Raw genomic sequence first — 22,006 nt, forward strand, 5'->3', positions numbered from 1 at the left:
CTGTAGCCTCCGAAGACGCGCGAATACAATGGGAGAGAGGCGTCAAGGCCATTGCGCAAACAGAAGCACCGCACCGTCGTATGGTTAGTTTAGAGGGACATCAGTAGCGCAGACAGCAAGCTCTCGCTGTACGCTCAGCAGTGGCGTGACATAAAAAAGAAAAAAAAAAGGAAGAGACAAGAAATTAAGAGCCCCACACGCCTCGTCGGAAAATGCGGAACCGGGATTCTCGTGTAACCTCCCCGTTTACCCTCTCCCCCCGCGGGTATTTCTTTCTTTCTCGTTGGGGGGTGGGAAGGTCGCGTCGGGTCGCAATGGGTCAGCGCGGCGCACGGCGACCCCTCCTCGCCCAGGATGGAGACCGGCTTTTTCTCCGAGGCAACCATCAGCATCCGCTGGGGCACACGCGACCGAGTCCTGTCTCGCATTACGAGCCGGAGCATTCGGCTGCACATCGTCTGCTTTGCATTGCGCGGAAGGGGACCTCGCGACCGTTGGATATGTATGCGCATACGAAACGCTGCGGTGTTTAAAATTTTGAAACAATTTGTGCAAAATTTGGCTCGTTTATGCTGGTGTCGCGGGTTCTATGTGGAAGTCGTTCGGGCCTTCTGCAGACTCGCGGATGTACTCTCGGGTCGCGCTGCGTTTCATGGTGACGTGTTTGTTTGGATTCTTATACTAACTTAAAAGAGCGGCGAAAAAAAAAAATCAGATTGATTAGGACAGAAAAGCGAGCGCGCTGCTTGACAGTTCGCCTTTGTACAAGCGCCTCCATGGTCGGCTGTTTCATTTTTTTGTGGCACATCGTTGGGGCTAAGCTGCTGCCGCCAGCAGGGGGACCTGGTAAGAAAAAAAGCGTCGAGTGCGTCTGCGGGCCCCGAAGGACAGAAAAAACAAATCAAATTATTTATTCCACAAACGCGCAGGAAGTTAGAAACGTACAGAAAGCTTTACAGACGATGGTTCCAAAATTGGATATTGCACCTCAATCTTCGCTACTCACGACACAAGCGCCGTATAAGCAACGGTATACGGGGCGTCAGGCTGCAGGATAGCGAAAGAGGGAGGGAGTTTGCTCGACGTTGCTCTGGTTCCTCGGAAAAAGACGTCGCACGATCCTCCGCCCCGAACGACACGTGCCTTCCCGTCGGCGTGCTCGAGATCTCCGCAGAGCAGAGCGTCGTGGTCGGCCTACCAACACCGACGACGACGTGTCGCTCAGTCGTCGCCGAGAAGGCTGACCCAGTGGCTGCGGCAGGCGGGGAAGGTCGCTCGACAAGGCGGCGTCGTTCGACCGCAGGGGTTTTAAGGGGGGGGGGGGGGGGGGGGACAGCCACATCCGCGTTCGCGCTCCTTCTTCGTCCTAGCCCGCGGCGCTTTAATTGGGAAGCCGCCGATGGCCCGCCGCGCGGATCTGGGTTATTCGGTTAGGCGCTCTCTCGCCGCCGCGCTGTTATCGCCGCCGCCTCCCCCCATTCTCTATCTACGGCCGCCCAAATGGCTCGCCCGCCGGTTGTGCGCAGATTGCCGCCTTCTGCGCCACCGGCTTCGATTTGGTTCCTCCGAAGAGAAGCTCCGATGTATATATATATACACACACACACACAGAAGAGGCGGCCGCGCGCGCCGCTGTTGGCAACAAGAGGTGGCCGCCGTGTCTGATATCCTCGCTCTGGGATTCGCGCGGCGCCTCGGGCTGCTCGGCGGCCCCGCGCGCGTTTCGCCCGTGATGTTGACGCGCCTGCGACTGGCGCGAGACAGATAGCGGGACGGCTCGTGCGGAAGATCGCTCGTTCCAGGCTGCTCTCGGGCTGCGCGCATCCACGGACTGAAAGGAAAGAAAAAAAGGAATCCGTTCTTTCTGAGCTGGCTAATCGGTTACTCTTTCGCACGAATAATATATGTTTCCGGGGACGACGTCGCTGGAGTTGGCGGGCGAAGTTTAGTTCGCAACTTTTAAGCTGGTAGCGTTAGTGGGTGACTGTAATGGCGAGACCGTGCCCTCGCGGCCTTGTCGCCAGCTCGGAGCACAAAGTGTCTCGGTTCCTCGGTTTGCGCTGCGTACGTGGCCAAACGCGTTTTCTCGAAAAACGCGACACTGCTTTCCTTTTTGACAAGTTTACGTACGCTGCTAAACGCCGAAGTAGTGGTTTTTTTGATAATGATATGACTAGAGAAGTGCAGGGTATAGGATGCACCGTTCAGTGGTGAGCTCGTGTCGTTTTTTTTTTTTTTTTTTTTGTCGTGAATGCTGACTTTCAGCTTGGCTTCAATCACGCTGTACGTGAGGCCATCCCCTGGAAGAAAAGAAACATTTCGATACTGATACTCCTCTGTCAGGAAACAAGTTCAACTCCAATGCTGACGGTGCATATATAGCGTTTCCCGTCCACTTGCGTCCAGCTGCCTAGCGTATACACACTGCTCACGGACGTGTCAGCAGCGCAGTTCGGTGCTTCACGTATACACTCAGGCAATGCGCGCTTCGCGAGAGCCCCGTCCCCGACGTCGTTGTTGGCCACTCGGCGAACGAGTTCTGGCAGCGATGGGACGGCGTGGCGAACGCTCGATTAGAATGATATCTTCGGAAAGGAACGGCGCGGCCCCCTCTGCGGGAGGGGAGCCCCCTAATGCTCGCGTCACGTTGCGCGCCTCTCTCTCTCTCTCTAACTGCACGACATTCACTCCCTCTCCTGCCGCCTCGCGGCAAACTGCCGATGATGCTGTCCGTCGTACCCCATTCCCTCTCGCTGGTCCATTCGGGAATCGCTAGGCCTAATGGCGACCGCACACCCGCTCTCTCGACGTATATAGTGCCCGTTGTCTATAGCAGGTATAGCAGGCGGAGGGCTGGATGGTGGGGGGTTGGGGGGGGGGGGGTGAGCAGTGCGACGTGCTTTCATGCCACGCGGAACTGACATGCGCGACGGCAGGTATCGCCGTGCGTGCTTCCACCGCATCGCGGAAAAGAACAGAAACAAAAACAAAACAGCAGACGCGCAGGGACCCAGCGTCGTCTTGATAGAAACGCTGAACGGCCGTCTATAGTCGCTGCAGACCCGTTTTTTTTTTGGTATCGACTCGTCGACTTCGGAGAGGCGTTATGTACCGGGGCGGCTTCCAGACGGTTGTTCCTCGACGGACCGGAATGGAAGAACCAGCGAGCACGTTTTCCGTGGCCTTTATCCGACGGCGCTATTGGCTTACCTCTGAAATCAGCATAGAAGTGGGCTCGATACGCACGGGCAAGGCTCGCTGCACTGTCTCTTTCTTTTGTGTCGCCCGTCGCGCGGTGCCTTGCTGTCAGTGGCACAGAACTGCAGAACAAGAGGTCGAGGGTGACATGCTCGGTCGCGGACAGCAGCCGCATTCCTGTACGCTAGCGCAATGCATATATATATACGCGCTTCGGGGTTGCATTTAACACCGCCAGGAGATCAAAATTGCCGCGCAGCGCTCCAATATATATGCAGCGTCTCTCACAGCGTTAATCTTTGCGACGGCAAAGCCCATCGATCGACCAAGCATCTCCTTCGGTGCCGCTGGCCGTTTGTCTACTGGGTCACGTGTAGACAAACGTGGTCTGGTCACGTGTATATATATACATATATATATATATATATATATATATATATATATATATATATATATATATATATATATATATATATATATATATATATATATATATATATATATATATATATATATATATATATTGGCGAAATCTGGAACACCGTCGGAAATTGTGCGGCATACGTGAGAGGGGACCCCCGGTGGCTCGCACGTACGCAAGGGGTGAGGGCTGCATAAATTTATTTCTAATCTATTATTTTGCGTCACGTCTGGCCTGGGACATGTTTATGGGCTCTTATCAGACGCGCTTCGACCGCGCGAAGGTAAGTACATAAGGTGCGCGACCTGCGAGCGTGAAAGAAGGCACAAGAGCATCTGGCGACCGTCGCCTCCGAGTTATGGCAGGGTATAAACAGCGCACACGAAGCGACACAGAGCTCGAACATTGCCACTCGATCGCCACCAAAGAAACGGCGTTCCTCCGCAAGCATCGTGCTAAAGTTCTGGCACGTTTCATCTTGGTTCTCGAAAAACTTCGCCCCGCCACTTGCTGGCTGCTCGCGACGTACAGATACTTAGGGTCCGATCAGATGAATATCTAATGACCGTAATTACCGAGAAAGACAGTGATGTGCAAACAGAAGCTCAGGGCAGTTAAACTGATGATTCAGTACGACATCTGTACCGCAGCATGTTAATCAATGGTGGATATATCGTTGGCAAACAGCGATGGTGTAGCCATCCGGTGCGTTAGGCTCGATGTTAGCCTTCCCGAGCCTCTTTAGCTCGGCGAACCGGATTCCAGAAGTTCAGGCACAGTACAGAAAGCGACGAGTATCCGTGCCGCACAGGCGCGGTTAGCACACGCTTGAGGGTCTCGCATTACACCGTAAGATGGGCGCGCTGTAAACGGCGAGCCGGGAGCGGCGTCGTCGGCAGTGGCGACGGCGACGCGAGCCCATCCTCCTACGTGCGGCGGCTCCTTGCGTCGTCGGCCGGGCGGGCATCCTGAGCGATGAGGAGGCACGTGTCGGCCGTCAGTTCGTGGACGGTGAGGCGGAGTGGGAGACGGCAAACGACGCGGGATCCCAGAGGGTCACATTGAAGCGGGCCAGCAATTGTTATCCCCCCCCCTCCCCCCTCGGAGTTTCCTACTCTTCCGTCTCACCTTCTTTCGTTCTTTTCTCGTTCGTATTCGTTGGAGCGCCGGTTGACTAGCGCATCATTGGTGACGTCGCACTGACGTGCCGGCGCTGATGTTTTCGTGCGCTGTATTGAAAAGACGAGGCAGGCTAAACCTTAATTTTTTCGTTCACTGGTAAACAGCGCTTTCCCGCCCAAATGAATACCACAGTTTTAAACTAGCACCGAACAAGTCTAAACTGATTCAGTGTCTCTTTAGGGTGGTACCAGGGCCGGTATAACTTCAGTATTATGCTCGATTTCATTCCGTTGTTGTCATGAACCGATCATGACCCGCTGATGTCGGTTATTACGCTGAGCGCTGCTCAGCGCTCGGACCACTGACCGAAAGGCGAAACGGAATAGTGATGAAATGGAATCGTTACATTATCGCACCCCGGATCTCGGCGCTACGCGGATTTTGCTTTGCATTGGAGTCGGCTCAGGTGTTCACATACGCAGCGTCATGGGATGGGCTGCATCCCAGAGGAGACGCTGCTGTGCTTCGCCTGCGTCCACTACGGTATCAATTTTGTCTGTATTAAGCGCGGCCACACCGCTCCATAGTGCTAGTAGTACAGCGGCAAACGACGGCAGTACACGACGGGCTAAAAATGCGGGCCTCCGCTGACACGTGTTCCGCTACGACGCGCTGCGGCAGCGCGGCCGTCTTGGGCGCAGAGCGGCGTGGAGGACCCGTCGGCGTCGGCCCGTGTCATTCGAAGACGACAGCGTGACGCGCCTGTGACAGGCGCCGTTTTGTTCGGGGGGGGGGGGGGGCGGGGGGGGGGGGGGGGCATCCAAGCCCTAAGCGTTTTTCGCGGCACTTGTTCTCTTCTGTTGCGCTCCATAGCGCTTAGCTCGCGGTTACCTCGGTAAACAATCCTGTCGCAGCGGGGACCGCTGTATAAGGGCCGACGGGCCTCTTGACGGCGCGTGACAGTAGCGCGCTCTGGTGGACCCGGGCGGCAACGTGTCCGGGGGAAAAGCTACGCACGACGTGCCAGAATCGCTGTGCGCGCAATTTTCTCGGCTTCGTGACGCGTCGTTCGTACTGACGCTCACCCTAGAATAAAAGGAATGCGTGGCAACTTTGCATAAGGACATCGACGTTGAACATACTTGACCAAAACTGTGTATTTATGATAATGAATTAACAACAACGATACAGGTGTATCTTCTTGTAAGCACATGTGGTGTAGAGTCCAAGTCAAGCACTAACGTAAACGATGCAAACATGGAAGGCTATGTAGCTTGCTGATTGCAGGGCAGTTAGTGTCGTCACTGGTCCTGGGTAAACAAAATAATTTCAACCAACGTATGCAACGAACCTCGGTGCATGAGGGAAGTTGTTTGAAAAGTACATAGCGGTGCAAAACTGACGAGGGGTACTTTGCGCTGTAGAATGGTTTCAGCGTACTTACACTTCCGCTTTCTTCTTTCTCTATTGTTGCAGAGTCCAGTCCCGGACGCAGAACCTCGCCTACAGAATGATGCTCAACCAGACAGACCTCATGGGGACCCATGAGGTACGCCAACTTCTGCTCTAAATACTCAGCACTCTGATTCTGCGACAGTCTAGCGGCTTATTACATATTGGCTGTCGCGTTGTGTCAGTCTCAATTTAAGTACAAACACTACAGAGTGTGGCCGTCCCTTAATTATAATGTACTTATGGGACGCTTTTACTTCGCGCTGAAACAGTATGTGCTGGTTAGTTTCACAGCATTCCTGTCATACTGCGAAGTCGCGAGGCACCATCAGATGAGAAAAAAAAAAAAAAAGATTGTCGGTGGTCCACGCCTGTGTTTGGCAATATTTGAGAAGCCGCACTGTCTTTATTACTGTCACGTTTAGCGCGCAACAAGTTGCGGGTTGATTAGCGGGCGCCAGTAATAGGAGGACGTATTTTTTGCTTCTCTCTCGCGCATGCGCAGTCCCCGTTCAGCACAGACGAACAGTTCATGTACGACCCGTCCGAGGAGGACAAGAACGCGTACTGCAACCTGCAGCCCATCGGCTTGGACGGTTCAGACCACGTGACACCCTCCTTACAACACATGGACCTCATGGCTCCCTCCAGGCCCATACCTTACGAAGGTACGTGCGCGTGAAACAGAGCTCGCTGGCAATGTGGACTGGGACGGAAGTGGCGTCGCAACAATTCTCTTACACCTATTGGTTTAGCGTCATGGCTACAATGCTCTGTCGGGCATAAAAAGAAATAAGAAAAACAGTGCAAGAGTGCTTAGGGCTGTTGCAGCGTTTTCTTAGGTTTCGTTCGGTTATAGTGCCGGAGTGCTAACAAATAGCTTCTCCGCTAGCAGCGGCATACTAATCGGCATATTTGTTCGTTTCCGCACGTTTTCTAAATTTGTCAAGAACAGTTGCTATGAACTGGCTGATAGTTAGGCATCCAGTTAGCACCGTATGTTCTGTGACCCTTTTTCTTTTCCTCTTCCCCTTCCCTTGCGCAGAGTCTATAGCAGGCCAGATACTTCACTTTCCGGCCGAGCTCTCTGTCTTTTCCATTCAATAAACCTCTTCGTGCTGTCGTGGTCGGTGTCCTGCAATAACACGTTGAGCGGGTTCTATAGATTAGAAACGCCAGCGGGTTCGTTAGAGTTCGCACTTACTGCGACGTAGCCAGGGCGCCACTCCAGCGAAAAATAAAGGACGCCTCAGCACGGCTTGGCGGCCTAATCCTGCATCTGCCGCTATCGCGATGCCGCAACTGCTGTCAACGTAAGCGGATGCCTCTCTTTACGATGAAAAGCCCACGCTGCGGGGTTTTTTCGCGTAGAGTCCCACATGATATTGTGACGTAGCGGTGCGGCGGCGTTTGCGCAGGCGACACGTTCCCGACGGACGTGCTGGACCTGGGCGAGAGCCGGTGGCAGAGCCTGCCCATCCAGCACTGGCAGTCGCACGACGTGCTCGAGTGGCTGGTCGCCTGGACGAGCCACAACCAGGTGGAGATCGTGGACGACGAGATCAACATGACCGCGTTCGCCTCCTTCACCGGCGAGCACCTGTGCCGCATGAGCCTCGACGAGTTCCGCGCCCACGCGCCCTCCTACGGACACCGCCTCTACGAGGAGGTGCAGCGACACCTGGGCAACAGCACGGCGGCCGCGGCCGCGTCGCGCAGTGAGTGGCACCGCTGCCGTGGTTTACTTTCTTTCTCCTTCCGTTTGCACGATAAATGCTAATTAAGTTGTCATCCGCACATTAAAAGGCGACGCAACCGCCATCAAGAGTCCGGTGTCTATCCCGCTACTGACGTCAGCGCTTCGGTGAGAAGTAATGTGCACGGATGCCGTATAGGGTCGAAGCTAATGTTCAGCTGCTGCGAAGGTGTCTAGATTTTCGCTCGTTTCCGGGTCGGAAAGAACAGGAGCTTTACTTGAAGGACGTGTCTGATATATGGCAACAAGTACTGGCCCGAACCGGTTACGTTCTTTCGTGAACGGATCCACCCGTGTTCTAGTGCGAAAGAAACGCTCAAATCATTACACCGAGCTTCGCATGGGAGGGTTTCCACAGTGAGACACCTTTAACCCGATGCCCCTTCCTCAAAGAAGTCTCGAGCTATCATTTAAACCGTGGATATTTCGCTGTACTTTCCTTGAGTTAGGACAAGGTATACAGAGCTAGTCACTGGAATTTCCAGAGCTACCGCATCGGTTGTCGAAACTCGTCAGCTACGCTAGCAGTTGGGGTGCTCTGACAGTGAACTATTAGCTATTCGTCTAGCTTTAGGGAATTTCTCGTTTCCTTCGTGGCTTCAGTACCCTGAACGAGTCACAGCGAAATTACCCACAGTTGCAGTCCGTTTCATTGTATCAAAGAATGGCGACGCTTCGCACTGCCTAGCCTTCGTCAGTATGTGGGTTTGTCTGGAGAAAGTCGGCTTTGCTGCACTGAGAGTCTTTATGTGGCGAAGCCGGATACAAGCGCCGTCGTTTGTCGACGTAGTTAACTGAGGGTAGATTAGTTTATTGCGATAGCAATCCTATGGACACTCCTGGCGCATTTATGCCGTCGCCGTTAGGTTCGGTATAAAGTGCAATGGCAATAAAATCGTCGCCGCGTGCCGTATGTTGTACTATCTTCCGGTGAAAGCGTGCGAGGGAGAGAAGCGTGGACGAAGCGCGCCGTCTTGCGTTGTGCGCAAGGCTCCGAGGAGGGAGGGTAGGGAGGGGGGTGCATTGTACTCCGGGCAGCGCGGGCGGCCGCGCCCGCCCGCCCGGGCCGCTGTACTTTGAAAGCCATCTGCGACGGAGACAGAGTTCGGCCGCGCGCTGTTTTCGCGGCTTAGTTCGCGTTGATGCGAGCGGCAGCACGGAGGCCAATTCGCTCGCTGTTGATGCCGCGCTGCCTTAATCCAGCGTTTTGACAGCGAGTTTCCGCGGTCATTGAGGGAGATGTGTTCATGTTTGCTTGTGCGCGTGTGACACCATGCTTGTTAATTTAGTTGGTACGCCTACGTTTACAAGTTTATATGGCTGATAATTAAATCTATTATCTTTAATTCGTATCGGTATCCACTAATTTGCCATTGAGGGAAACTGCTACTTTCTTGATCATGATGTTCTTGAACGCAACCTTAGCATACTCGTGAGTAAACTGGCGTATAGTAAGTTCGCATATCACGGCGTCTAAAGTTATGTTAAAGAGTGGGGGAATTCAGAAGCGCTTTCATCAGAAAGATAAGGCTATTTGTCATTCGCTGGTTACCTTCGCTAATAACGTTCTTGTATTTGACGTGTGTGTCTGCTGTGCGCTCAATCTCAGGAATTCCGCTGCCAGTGTAAGCACATAATGAGCTGTGAGCTTTCGAAAACTAATCTTAATCCACCACACCCGAATACGAGCACCACACCGACAAGTGTGAAAGCCTCGGAAGAAAAAAAGTCATCAATCATGCAGGGTATACCTATACACTGAAGGTGTATTTTGTAAAGCAAGTGTACGTCCAATGTGTTGAGCAGCATCTGCGCAACGCTCTTCCACGTGGCTTAATACCCGATTTCCTAACCAAAACGTCATCCTCTCGTTACTTGGAATGACGCAAGCGAGCCCGCACGAGAGCAAGCTATACTGGTGAGCTTTCGTTCTTTCTACACCGCCGAGAAACTCTCGTGCGCATTAGTTATTGCGTCCCGTTACGACAACCACTGTATCGTCGGTGCGCGTGTCTTCGTCTTCCGGAACGATGCAGCTCGCCGATTCTTCTCCCGATTTGGCGTGTAGACCGAGTGGAGTTAGGCAAGCCCGTTGGCCCGGTTCGCGAGGAATCGTGCGCAAATGTGTCCGAGCTCGTGTCCACTGAACGATGGCGACCGATTTCTGCCCGCTGGCGCGCGGTACATTTGGGGACTCTCTACCCCTATTCTTGTGCGGCTCTCTCGGGTGTGGCCGAACAGAACCGCGTCGTGACGACATCCCGGGCGGTTGCCGCATCTTTAATTTCGCCGTATCTCACTCGGCCGGGCCGAGGCGCGCATTGAGGCGGAACGCGCGCGCGTGCGTTTGTCGTTCGCGTATCGGCTATACGCGGCTTGATTTGTTTCGCTCCGCGGTCATGACCGACCGGCTGTTGCTTCGCACTTAGTCGCGCGCCGCTTGACGGTCAGTTTACGCAGCGCACGCTGCATTCATTGCACTTGCCGCGAGCTGCGTGTGCTCGTTTAATGTATGCTTACTCGTACTCTGCAGCTTAGAGCTCGCGAGCGCGTATATAGTCATTGGAGATGGGTTACGGTTGGACTATCTGAGAAACGATTGCATGTAGTGACACATAGAAGGCCAACACGGAGAAAAAAAAAAAGCAATCAGAATTGGGTAGATTGAAGGCAAATAAGCTGCCAATGGTAAAGCTGTGCGTAACGTTACGTTGCCGTCGTATGGCACGGCTTTATAGCTTTTTGCTCGTCAGTTAATTAAAGCGTGGCCTATGTGCATCAGTGTATAAGAAAATCGGTATTGTAATTTAAGCTTGTTTCTGTTCCCACGTGACTAATTTTTCAACCACCCCTTGCAGATGTCATGGGCATGTCGGACGCCTACTTCGAACCCGAGAAATACGCCTTCCACCCTCGCTATTTCGACACTCTAGAAATCCAGAACAGTAGTCCTGGTTCTGAAAACGGTAAGTTCTGCAATGGCTCTAGAAGACGTGCTGTCTTCATCTTCGATCATGCTTGCACATCTTTTTTATTCAGGGATGACCCCGCATTGACCTTTAGACGTTGCAACAGGAGGGGGGGGGGGGAGGAGGGGGGGTTGCCGCATAGATATAAACAACTTTTCAAATTGGCAACGTACTCGCTATTGAGGCAGCTTGTACCATTGCGCTGGAAAAAGAGCTAGCGTAACAGGCACGTACTGGGCCGGTATTCACGTATTTTGAGGGTATGATCATTTCTTTAGGTAAGTTTATTAATTGCAACCTTACGGTAGAACATCTGAAAAGAAAAGAAAGCTTTAACCTTAGTTTCCTTCGCCCTAAAGACAACGATTTCCAGCTCAATTTTTCCTTCATCATGGTAACACTCTCCGTTATTCGTCCAGGGCAAACCTAGCCGCTTTGCTCTGAATACATTCTATTTGAAAAATCAACGTGGTTTCCGATGGAGCCCATACGGGGCAGGCATATACTCTCTAATATCGGTTTCACGCATCTTGTAAACGCATTGCGTTATAGCTCAGACTGGCCACATTTTAAGTTTCGCTGAACAAAGTTCAACACTGGTTCAATCAATTGAATGAATTAATGATTGATTAACTGATAGAATAATTGTTCGCGTTTAACCTGCCAAAGAAAGAGAACTGCTACCGGAGACATCGTAATGGACGACCAATATTGTTGGATTTTCGTCAGGGGGCGTCCTTTAGCGCGCTCCAGAAAAGCACTATCGTACGCTCGACTGCATAGGCTAGACCGGGCGCCCGTATTGGAATGTGGACGCCCGGGCGGCACTCGAACCCGCCGACCCGTGCACTGCAGTATTGACGCTGCGATTAATGAGCAGTCGGGTTTCCCCAAGGGTTCAACACTGAAACACGCCGAGCAGAAGGAGGGACGAGCGTGAACCCACAACAAAGCTAATCCTGCAGTTTCTATTTCAGGAAGGTGATTTTCCTCCCATTCTGTTTGTTTGCCATTAGTGGCGCTCGTGCTTCATGGCAGGCGATAAAGCAGGCGTGGTTTATACGGACTAACCACGAAAGGCAGACACAGTGGAAAACGAAAATTGCTGCCCTGTTTTTTTTTTTTTTTTTTTTCTGAGAGAAGCACTTTGGTGGCTGGCGAGCCGTCCTACAAGGACCCGCGTTTCAGCGCAAAATCTGGTGTGCATTTGTCTGCGTTATTGGGCGGCAGCCTCCAGTTACCCTGCTGTAGAGAGTTGTAGGCCTGCACACTTGCCAGTATGTACTGCCGGCGCGCAGTCTTCAAGCAGATACCTTAAACCGACGACAAGATATACTTTTTTTTTGTTTTTTTCATCACACTTCGCGCGCTGCAGTTACGTGTTCCCCCGTAGTTGTTTTTCATGCCGCTGGTACCCAGAATCGTGCGCCGGCAGCTCTAACCAAGTGGGCGAATGTGGTCGGGCGCACAAACGAAGTCGCAAGCGAAGAACGCGTTCGGCGAAACGAGCGCACGTGGGAAAAGGCGCACGCGCTGCCGGCGTTACGAGTCGGAAGCTGGAGCTGACGAAGCCTACGTCCCTTCGTTCCTCGCAGTGACGTCATCGGGGTCCCCGGGTCTCGCCGAGTCGGACAGCGGCAGCACCAGCAGCAGCCTGAGCACCGTCAACGAGCGGACGGAGAACCTCTTTCCGTACATGCCGCACGACACGCGGATACTCGCCAAGCAGAGTGAGTGGCGCTCGGCACCTGTGCGTGTTTGTTTGTCTCTGCTTGGCACTGCATGCTCTTCGCTCGCCTGCGACGGGCGACGTCTTGCGGTCACCCGCCTCTGCGCGCGTGTCGTTCGTAGTCGAGGTACGCTGAGGCGTCGCTCACGTTGATTTCCCTAGTTCGATGGAACAGCGGGAAGCCTGTCGCTAAAGAAACCTGCCAGAAGACAGGAAGTCCGTGCGCATTGTCAGTCAGTGGTATAAAGCTTCGACGTAAGCCACAGTAACTTACAATCTATGCACATTTCTCATCACTGCCGTGCACTCCAGCATGGCGGTGTGGTCAAGAAACTACCCGGATGTTTAACTGCGGCGTAGTTGTACATTAAATGGGGCAACCGCGAGGGTGCAGAAGCCTCTGAACTTCGTAAGATAATATATTTTGTAGCATATTTACCTTGTACAAATTTGAGAAGGAAAGTGACTTTAGGCCGTAAGCCATATCTTCAGATGTGAATGAGACATGCCTTAATAAAGCTCTTTCTTACTTGTAAACATTAATGTACACTAGGGTTATAATATACGGACACCTCAGTTTCATATTTCGACCAGTCCATATCCAAATTATTTGACTAGCAAAACAAAAAAGGAAAACAAAATATATGCCATCACTAGTGCTTCCGACGTCGGCGGGACACCGTGACTAACCCTCGCCCTAACATGCACCCGAACTAGTGAATGGACCGAGGCATCAATTTGGGCTAATTGGTCTGCCATACTGGGATCCCGTGGATTGGAAGGCGCAGTCGTAAGTCTCTACGCATTCCGAGAAAGAACCAGGAATCGGTGGGGGGGGGGGGCGGGTTCGTGGCGAACCGCGTGCGTTTTGGCGGGCAAGCTTGCTGGTTAGGTTGCCGAAGTGGTTGTATCGAGTAGCCGCGTAGACGCTGACGCCGGCGTTGCCTCTTTTTCTCTCTCTCTGCCCTGTCTGCATCCGCAGTGCCCCCTCCCATGCCCATGATGGGCAAAAAGAAAGGACGCAGGGGCAGGCCCCCCATCAAAGAGGCCAAAGTGCGCAGCCGAGCAGGTAAGCACTCTGACACACACTCCTCTCTCTCTCTCTCTCTTTCCCCCACTCTGTCTGTATCTCTCTCTCTCTCTCTCTTTCCCCCACTCTATCTGTATCTCTCTCTCTCTCTCTCAGGCCAGCCAGCAAGCTTGCTCTGCTGCTCTACTACGCGTTGCACTGCCCGCTGTGTACTTTTTTTTTTTTTTTTTTTCGCTTGGCTTTGCCAAGACGCCGAATCTGTGCTGGGGCCTGACGTCGACTCGCGCAACAGAACGCTTTAACCGTGCAGCATTCGCTCAGGGCCGCTTCGCAGGATAGTTCTAAGCAGCCTGAACCTACGCCTCGCGACAGCAAACTGGCAGTTCCTTTAGATGTCCCGTTACCGGATGCGCTGAAAGGGATGGTAGGTAACCCTGAAGCGGTCGATGGAGCCTCTTTGACCGCTTAGTATGTTTTATTCCAAGGAACTCGTCATTCTCAGCGAAAGCGAGATCGAATTATTGTTGAGGATAACACCGGGTTCTGGCTATGAGCGCAGTCACGTACTACGCGGATTCGCTGAGTGCGCAAACCCAAGCCACAAGAGCTTAGAGACTATCCTACCGAAGCCGTTTACAGGTGCGGTAAGTGCAAACATAAGTTAAAGAAAAAGAAAACGCACATTGTTTCTCATAACGAAATGACCATGGATTGTCTTGAGGCTTTAGACAAGACGTTCCTCGGGAAGTACCTCAAGCTCATGCTTCGAAACTGGCCGAATAAGCGGGCTAAAATGGAGTGCCGCCGGTGGTAACGTGTGTAATGTAAATAAGTCTGCAACTTACAAAGGGTGTCTAACAGTAACATCATCTGCAGCGTTACCTATGTGCCGGAGAGTTAATAAATTATGCTTTGAGTGGACGTATGTGAAATGCAGCGGCCACGTGCTCAGTTACGATCGCTCTGCATATTCTTCAAGGCTTGCCTACCTTTCTGTTTCGGTGCGCGCACCGTGCATGACATCACTGCCATAATAACACCTCTGCTTCCGACGCATGCACCCGAGCATGAAATTCTTCATTGAACCTTTCGCTCGTCATTTTTTCTTCTAACCTTAAGAAGTGTTTTTGCATCAGCTCATCAGCCCTATCCGACAGCCTTAATGTTCGATTTCATAACCCGTCGTCGCTTTTCTCTCCGCTCTTCGCTGATCAAAAGGCAAAGGCATGGGCAAGCTGTGGGAGTTCATCCGCGACCTGCTGCTGAACCCGTCGACCAACCCAAGCCTCATACGATGGGAGAGGCGCGAGGACGGCATCTTCAAGTTCGTCCAGTCCGACAAGGTCGCCAAGATGTGGGGCGACCGCAAGCAGAACCCGCGCATGACCTACGAGAAGCTCAGCCGGGCCATGAGGTACGTGCGCAGCTCGCGCTGCCGGGCCCCACGCGCCCGCCAAGTGTCGCGCGCGTTTTTTGTTTTTTGCTCGTTGCAACGGGTGGAACCGTGGATGCATGGTTAGGAGCAACACTCGTCACGTCATTCTTGCACTGCAGTCGGAGGAAGTGTGGTCAACGGGGCCGATTTTTTGTTTGTTTGCGTGTGTTTACTTGCATGATTCAGTTCACTCATAAAGTTCTGCAAGTTGAGCATTCTTCTACCGCCGTTGACGCCCCAGTCATTGACATTGTTTGTCGATGATCAGTCCATGGCATAGCGGTGAACTATAGCTGATCCTGCGTGCATCTATTCAGAAAGAAAAATGCCGCACATTCTGCATCGGATAAGTTTGGTTAGCTTTGGCTGTTGTTTTGCTTTCTAGGGTAAAAGCGATAATACGGATTGCTCAACATTCGTAGCTGCGGTCTGAAGTAATGGATATATTGCATTAGAAGTTTGAATCGATTCAAAAGAATTGCTGCCGTTGATCACAGTTCCTTGAATGACTTATATTTTTTTGCATGCTATGACTTTGGTGGTGGTTTTTCTGACTAACTAGCAATACTAATAAGCGTGCATTTATGGCATTAATTAGTCAAGCGTTTGTTGCGTTGATACGCTAGCACAGTTGGTTCAAAATGAAGCTTCCTTTACTCAGGCATTATCGACAAGGAGCAAGGACTACGCGAACGGGGAAGTACCGCTTGGGGTTACGTATTTCACGATGTAGTCGTCATAACGTTATTCAAGAAAGGAATATCGCTGCGCGTTAAAGCTGTAAAAGAAGAGTTGGGTGAATGTTTCGCGAGCGACCTTGGAAGCTAGCGCCGACTATAAATGTACTCACGCATCATCTGATAGAACAGTCCACTTACCGATACGTCACGCCCGCAAAAGCACCTAATTGGACAGAACAGCACTCGTTTCCTGTCGAGAATGCGGATATTCGTCAGCTGTGTTCGTCTTGTACGCCGGTCCGGCAATGTCCCGAAAAGAGTAGCCAGAGCGATGGTTATCTCAAGTATGCCGACAATATAAAGTCATATTGAAGACAATGTCTTTCTTGGCGAGATACCCCAACTTTTCCTTTTCGGGTATATGGATTTCTAGCTCATTTTTTATAGGCCGATCCCTAAGGTAGCGCAGCTTAAAAAATATGGGCCGATACCAAAGGTATTAAAATCTAACTAGGTGGGCCGATCCCCAATATAGCGCATTCTAAAAAAATGTACCGATCATGAAGGTAGTGCATGCCACAAATTCAATAAATGTAAGCATTCCGATGCTTGTCGTACTTTCCTCACGCGAGAGGTGACGCGTTATAGAGTGCCGTGCGCAGTGACTCCACGCCATTCTCACGCTTAACACGCTCAGGAAGACATTGTCCTTGATCGACTTCAACTGGAGGTGGAATAGCCTTCCAAGTTTTTTTTTTAGTGCTCCTCTGTCGATACTAACCGCTCCGAATGTCTGTCTCTTCTCTCTTCCTCATTCTCTCCCCCTGACTGACACCCTGCACCCTTTCCTCCTGGGTGGTGGTACTCACCAGAACCTATTACGGCAAGCAGATCCTAGAACCCGTTCCCAAGGCCCAGGGGCTGCCGAAAAAGCTCGTCTACAAGTTCGGACCCCGTTCGAGTGGCTGGAGCGAGAAGGCGGACGGGACGCAACCTCTTCGCTCTCACACCTCCTCTCTGCTCACCCACTGACACACACTCCTCTTTCCCCGCACTCACCAAGATGCCCGGTGACGGTGGTGTTGACACTCGCGCTGGTGGTGGTGACTGACTCTTGATGGCGGTGGTGGTGGTGTCGATGCTCTCAAAACTGACCCTCCGCCCTCTACATTCGTCACTTTGTGCGCTTGCATTGTCATGCGTGACGTATTCCGCTGTGCTCGCCTTTAGCAATGTTCACATGACAAGAAAAAGGCTGTGTCACGTGGCACAACGACAGCTCTGCGCGAAACACAAGAGTTATTGCTGCGTTGTACGCCTCGGTGACGGAGCGCATAAAGGTAGAGGTGAAGCAGCGTGTTCGGTGTTGAAGTTCAGTAGTGCGGAAAGTTGGGCGAGTTGGTGATTAATCATCACACCTTGGTGGTGAAGCAGCGCACTGACAAGGACAACGCGAAGACACACAAGCAGCGAGTGCCATGTTTCCTTGCGTGTCTTCGCGTTGACCTTGTCAGTGAGCTGCTTCACCACCAAGGTGTTCGGTATTGTCGTGTTCTAATGTTTAAGCAGTTTAGCGGCCGAGTTTGACACTGCCATCGTGTCACGCGGGCACGCGAACTACGCCCAAGGTAGTGCCAAGGTGCCAAGGTGTACAAAACGCCAAGGTACCTGGTGTACAAATTAGTGTCATTTTCTCGCATTGGTCGTCCGACACACACACACTTAAGGTTTCAGGGCTGGTTGTTGCAGAAAATAGTTTTTCCAATTGACTCCTGGCCTGACGTTGGTGCTGTGTATAACTTGTCCAAGATTTGTTTGTGTACTGATGCAAAGATCACAATCTATGCGAAAGAAAAATGTTCTGAAGGTCTCCTGACTTTCCACCGACACCAGGTTCACCGAACTATTTGGAACTTACTGCCAGCGAGCCTTCAGCAGAAAAAAATATGATTGTAGGGAAACAGCTCGTGGATCACAACACATAAATTAGTGCTCATTTCGAAAAAAATCGATAACCCTAAAACGCCGTAGCATGCGTGAACGCCGCTGTACAACAGTATACCACAAAACATCGTAGTTCCTTAGCGTTCTCTATTGTCTTAGAGCACAAAGAATAGCTCCAGTTATTGTCCCGTATCTGCGTTAAAGGACTGCAGTGTCACTGCCAAAAAAGAAAAAAAAAAGAAGGCTACGTAGGTACAGTGATGTTAGGTCTTCACATGACTCTTTCACGGCAACTTGCGGGTGCTATAATATCGGCAGTGTTCAAATACTATATAACGGTTCTGTGGTGAAGAAGTTTTAACGCCGGCAACAGAAACACGGTATGTAGACAAAATGAAATCTGCATAGCTGCAGGAAAACCTAACAGAGAGAAGATCTCTAGTTCATGTCAGGCCAACACTAATGCGACAATGTGCTCAAGCTGTAATTACCACGCCCTTATTTAGCTCGTAAACTCAGCCAAACTTGGTATACAGGGTGCGTACGGATGAGCACGCTGGCTTCTGTGTGGCCCCGAAACAAAACCAAATGTTTGCCGTTCGGTAGCGCATTTTGCTGCTAGCAACAGACATTGTGTTATTGTGTGTGTGCGTGCGTGTGTGTGTGTGTTTAATGTGCCCTGTTTGCACAAGCCAACTTGCTGCAAGCCCGTGGCAACATGATTGTGCTCTAGTCATTACGGTCTGCTCAGCATGTGCTGGAATGCCGGCGTTGTCCGCAACGTAATTGATGTTTGTGGAGCAGCGTGACAAGAACGACAAAAGAAACGACAAAAGAGAACACGAGGCGCACTTGTCTTTTTCTTATCCTTCTTCTGTCGTTGTTTCATCCAGCGCAACGAACATCGATCACGTACGTACAACCCGAATTTTCACGCTTGGGCGACGTATTTTGCATTATATGTTGCTTCCTGTCAGTGAATCGCAAAATGCAGTCGCGCGCATCCTTTCAAAACGACTATACTTTTCTAATGGCAGGAGTCTATGGAAGGTCACTTGAGGTGACCTCTTTTCTCATTTACGGTTCTTTTATGTGTCGAGGTTGCTGTAGATTTTTCGCTTCAAGTTGAGCGAGTGATAGCTCAATTTTTCAGTTCTGAAATGACGTTCCCAGCGCTGAGCTTGTCTAACCTTGTAGCTCTGTGTGCTTCTCCCCTCCTTTGCTTTCACGTTTCCCTCCGTGGATTCAGATACTACTACAAAAGCCAGGTCCTCCTACCGGTGTTTGGACGACGGCTCGTGTACAAATTTGGTCCCAACGCCACTGGATGGAGACCATAAAGCTTGAAGGCTACAGGCCCCCTCGTTCTCTGCAACAACAACCACGAACAGAACCACATCACGATTGCAGCTGGAACGACAGAGAACTTATGTACCCGCATGTTCGTAGAGCGCTGCATACCTTTTTTTTTATGTCTCCTTCGTTGTTGTTTTGCATCTTCTTACCGGAACAATCGCTCTAGAGTGCGTCTGACAGGCCTCATTTTGATGGCTGTCACACACGTGCATTTTTTTTTAACTTTGACATTTTTTCCTTGCTGTTGTAACACAGACTCGACGTGTATGACTCCCATCCCAATTTCGTTTTCTTTCTGCCTCCTTTGCCCCATTGTTTATCAGTGTGCATCCTTTGATTCTCGTTTAATCCCTGTTTTGATCTTTTTGTTCATTTGCATCCCCTGCGAGTGCATGTGTGTGTTTGTGAGCGTGTGCGCGCGTACGTTGTTTGTTTCAAAAAGAGTGCGACGTACACACGCCGCTTGGTCCCGGGACGGAGTAACGCAATGTTTAACAATCGTCGTCACCGTGACGACGGTGGCTGATGCTTCAGGGAAGTGATGATGAACGAAACCGTCAGCGTTCACGTACTTTCGGCGGTATTGTTTAGGTCCCCATATATTCGGGGGGGGGGAGGGGAGGGCAGGGGGGGGGACGATTCCGGTGGCGCAGAAATGGAGAGCGGAAAAAAAGGCTTAACAAACGTTTGGCAGACGCTGGCGTCTGTCGTCTGCTCGGCGCGCGCTCCGTGCAGACGACGCTATACACGAAACGCTCGAGCTGATTCGCTTCCGAGCAGACGACACATGAGCGCTCGACGTTTCGCCGGTGCGCTGGAGGATATTTCCCTGCCAAACGTTGTAGAGCAGTCGTCGCGCATGCTTTGACAAAGCTCGAAGCGCTAGGGCAAAATACGCTAAATCAGCGATGCAGAGAAGGTTTCACATGGAGTACACTATGATTCCTGACAATGTGCAATTCTTATACCACTGCTCTATTCATTCCACTCACCGCTGGCGTCGCTGTCTTAATGGCGAACTAGCGGGGGGTTTTCGTTCTTATAAAGTTTTAAAGTTTACGTCGCTCTAGTCGTAAAGAAGAAGAGAAAATAAAAAGCAATATTATGTCATCGTTCCATTCCAGCACGTCACGTATATGTCAATGCAGTGACGATGCTGCGTGAAGAGTCTTTACGGCCGCCTACAGAAATGCTGCTGAAAAATTGTTTTTATATTTTTGCTGACAGCTTGTTTACGTGAAACACTGCGTAGGGCACGTTGTGGTGTGCGGACGAGTTTTGACGTGCCAGATTCGTTCACTGGTGTTGGACGTACTGTGTAACTTTGTGCGTGCTGTGCCAGTGGAGTTGTGCTTTCTCGTCAACTGTCGGAACGACGATGGTGGTAGCGCATTAAGTTATTCACCGTCGTTGATCAGTCGCTTGTCGGCAGATCACAACTGAAGTTGAAAAGGTCGTCGGTTATGAAAATTCAATGAGTGATTTGCATTTCTGTTGACTTCAAAGCCTCTCGGAATCATTTCACAAATGTACGGCTGCTCAAGCGGATTGCAGCGTAATCACTCCAGCTGGATAGCGGCAACCAGATAAACAAGAGGAATGAAAGATCGGGAAAGGCCAACGGGTCACCAAGGTTGTGCGGGCTGGTGAACAAAAACCTAATGGCTTACTGCTGCCGACGGCCAACATGCTTCGAAAGAAATCACTTCGGCCTCCTTCTGCATACGTATACATTGCGCTCGACTCCGAAAGGAAACAACTATATTTAGTATGCTGATATCGATTACAGCTGACGCATGGCACGAAGGCTCGCGGAGCCTACTTATGCGTCTAGATGGCTACCTAACGTGCCATGTAAGGCAGTTGTTGTGGCAGAGTCCGGGCTGTGTTGCGGTTTGTCGGTTTTATCCCAAATTCTTCGTTCGCTTTAACACTGGTCCGTACTGTACTTCCGATTACTGCGAGGGCGCCCGTGAGAAGTCGTCACGTATTTGTAGCAATCCTAGCACACCGCACGTAGGCACGCGGTGGTTACGCACAAACGAAAGCTGGGTCTCAGCGGAACAGTGAAGCCTGTACATTGTCTCCTCTGTCATATGTGCAATCATCGACGAAACATACTCATGTCGAGCAGTCATTCCCTGCCCGGATGTTCATATTAGCGCCCACGCTGCCGGTAACTTACTTGATTTACTGGTTTTGTGTCATGAAATCTTTCTTATTTTCATCGTTCTCTTTCATTTGTTTGCGAGCTCTGTGGGGAAGAGAGAAAAAAAAAAAAGAGGCGACAAGGATTGATGCGTCCTTAACGTGAAGCGACATCCTGTACAAAGCCTTGTGTATAAAGATGCCAGAACAGTATTTTTTTTTATTCGAGTGTTCTCACGCACGAGCGTTCCAGGCAACATCATTCCAAGATTTGTGTTAACACCTTTTCTTATATCGCGAGACATAAATTGCATTCCCATTATTTCAACATAACGCGTACATAATGTGTATCCAGAATTTTTTGTTGTCACTTGTTCCTCGCCTTCGCCTTTTGTTTTTTTGTCTTTCCTTTTCTTTCTGGTACCCTGCAGTTCTCGAACACAGGGCTACCATAGCTACAAAGGCAGCAGCGGTCCCGGTTTCGAGCCACGAGAGACATTATTGCGAAGCGCAAATTGAAAATTGAAATGTGAAAATTACAGTGCCCCGGGAGATAAACAATCTGCCCACGTTGTCGTCCATGTCCGCGGTCGAAACTTGTACGAATACAAAGTGCGCCTAAAATCTTTTACGATCAGACTCGGAGAAAATTGCGTTGCCTGCCACACGATAGGGTGTGCCAATGTCGTGTTAAGGAGTTGTGCGATTCTACCCTCATCCTGTGTAGGTCTCTCATTTTACCTCGTAATATTTGCACAACCCCTCT

The 22,006-nt window shown here is 51.1% G+C and overlaps 1 protein-coding gene across 3 annotated transcripts in view; it reads left to right on the forward strand.

The window, feature by feature from the left end:
* LOC126527416 (ETS homologous factor-like) overlaps positions 1–19,694 on the forward strand; it is a 461,065-nt gene extending 441,371 nt beyond the window's left edge. The window contains exons 2-9 of one of the 3 annotated variants that reach the window (XM_072287968.1): positions 6,218–6,290; positions 6,699–6,861; positions 7,612–7,911; positions 10,808–10,915; positions 12,514–12,648; positions 13,630–13,716; positions 14,896–15,091; positions 16,665–18,067. In XM_072287968.1, the coding sequence (XP_072144069.1) occupies positions 6,218–6,290; positions 6,699–6,861; positions 7,612–7,911; positions 10,808–10,915; positions 12,514–12,648; positions 13,630–13,716; positions 14,896–15,091; positions 16,665–16,824 (1,222 nt within the window). In that variant the 3' untranslated portion in view covers positions 16,825–18,067. Of the gene's footprint in view, positions 1–6,217; positions 6,291–6,698; positions 6,862–7,611; positions 7,912–10,807; positions 10,916–12,513; positions 12,649–13,629; positions 13,717–14,895; positions 15,092–16,664; positions 18,068–18,985 lie in introns of those variants that run through there. The other 2 variants (XM_072287969.1, XM_072287970.1) reach the window with 2 other exon arrangements.
* Positions 19,695–22,006: the final 2,312 nt, after the last annotated feature.

The sequence above is a fragment of the Dermacentor andersoni genome, chromosome 4, assembly GCF_023375885.2.
Source record: "Dermacentor andersoni chromosome 4, qqDerAnde1_hic_scaffold, whole genome shotgun sequence".
NCBI lineage: Eukaryota > Metazoa > Arthropoda > Arachnida > Ixodida > Ixodidae > Dermacentor > Dermacentor andersoni.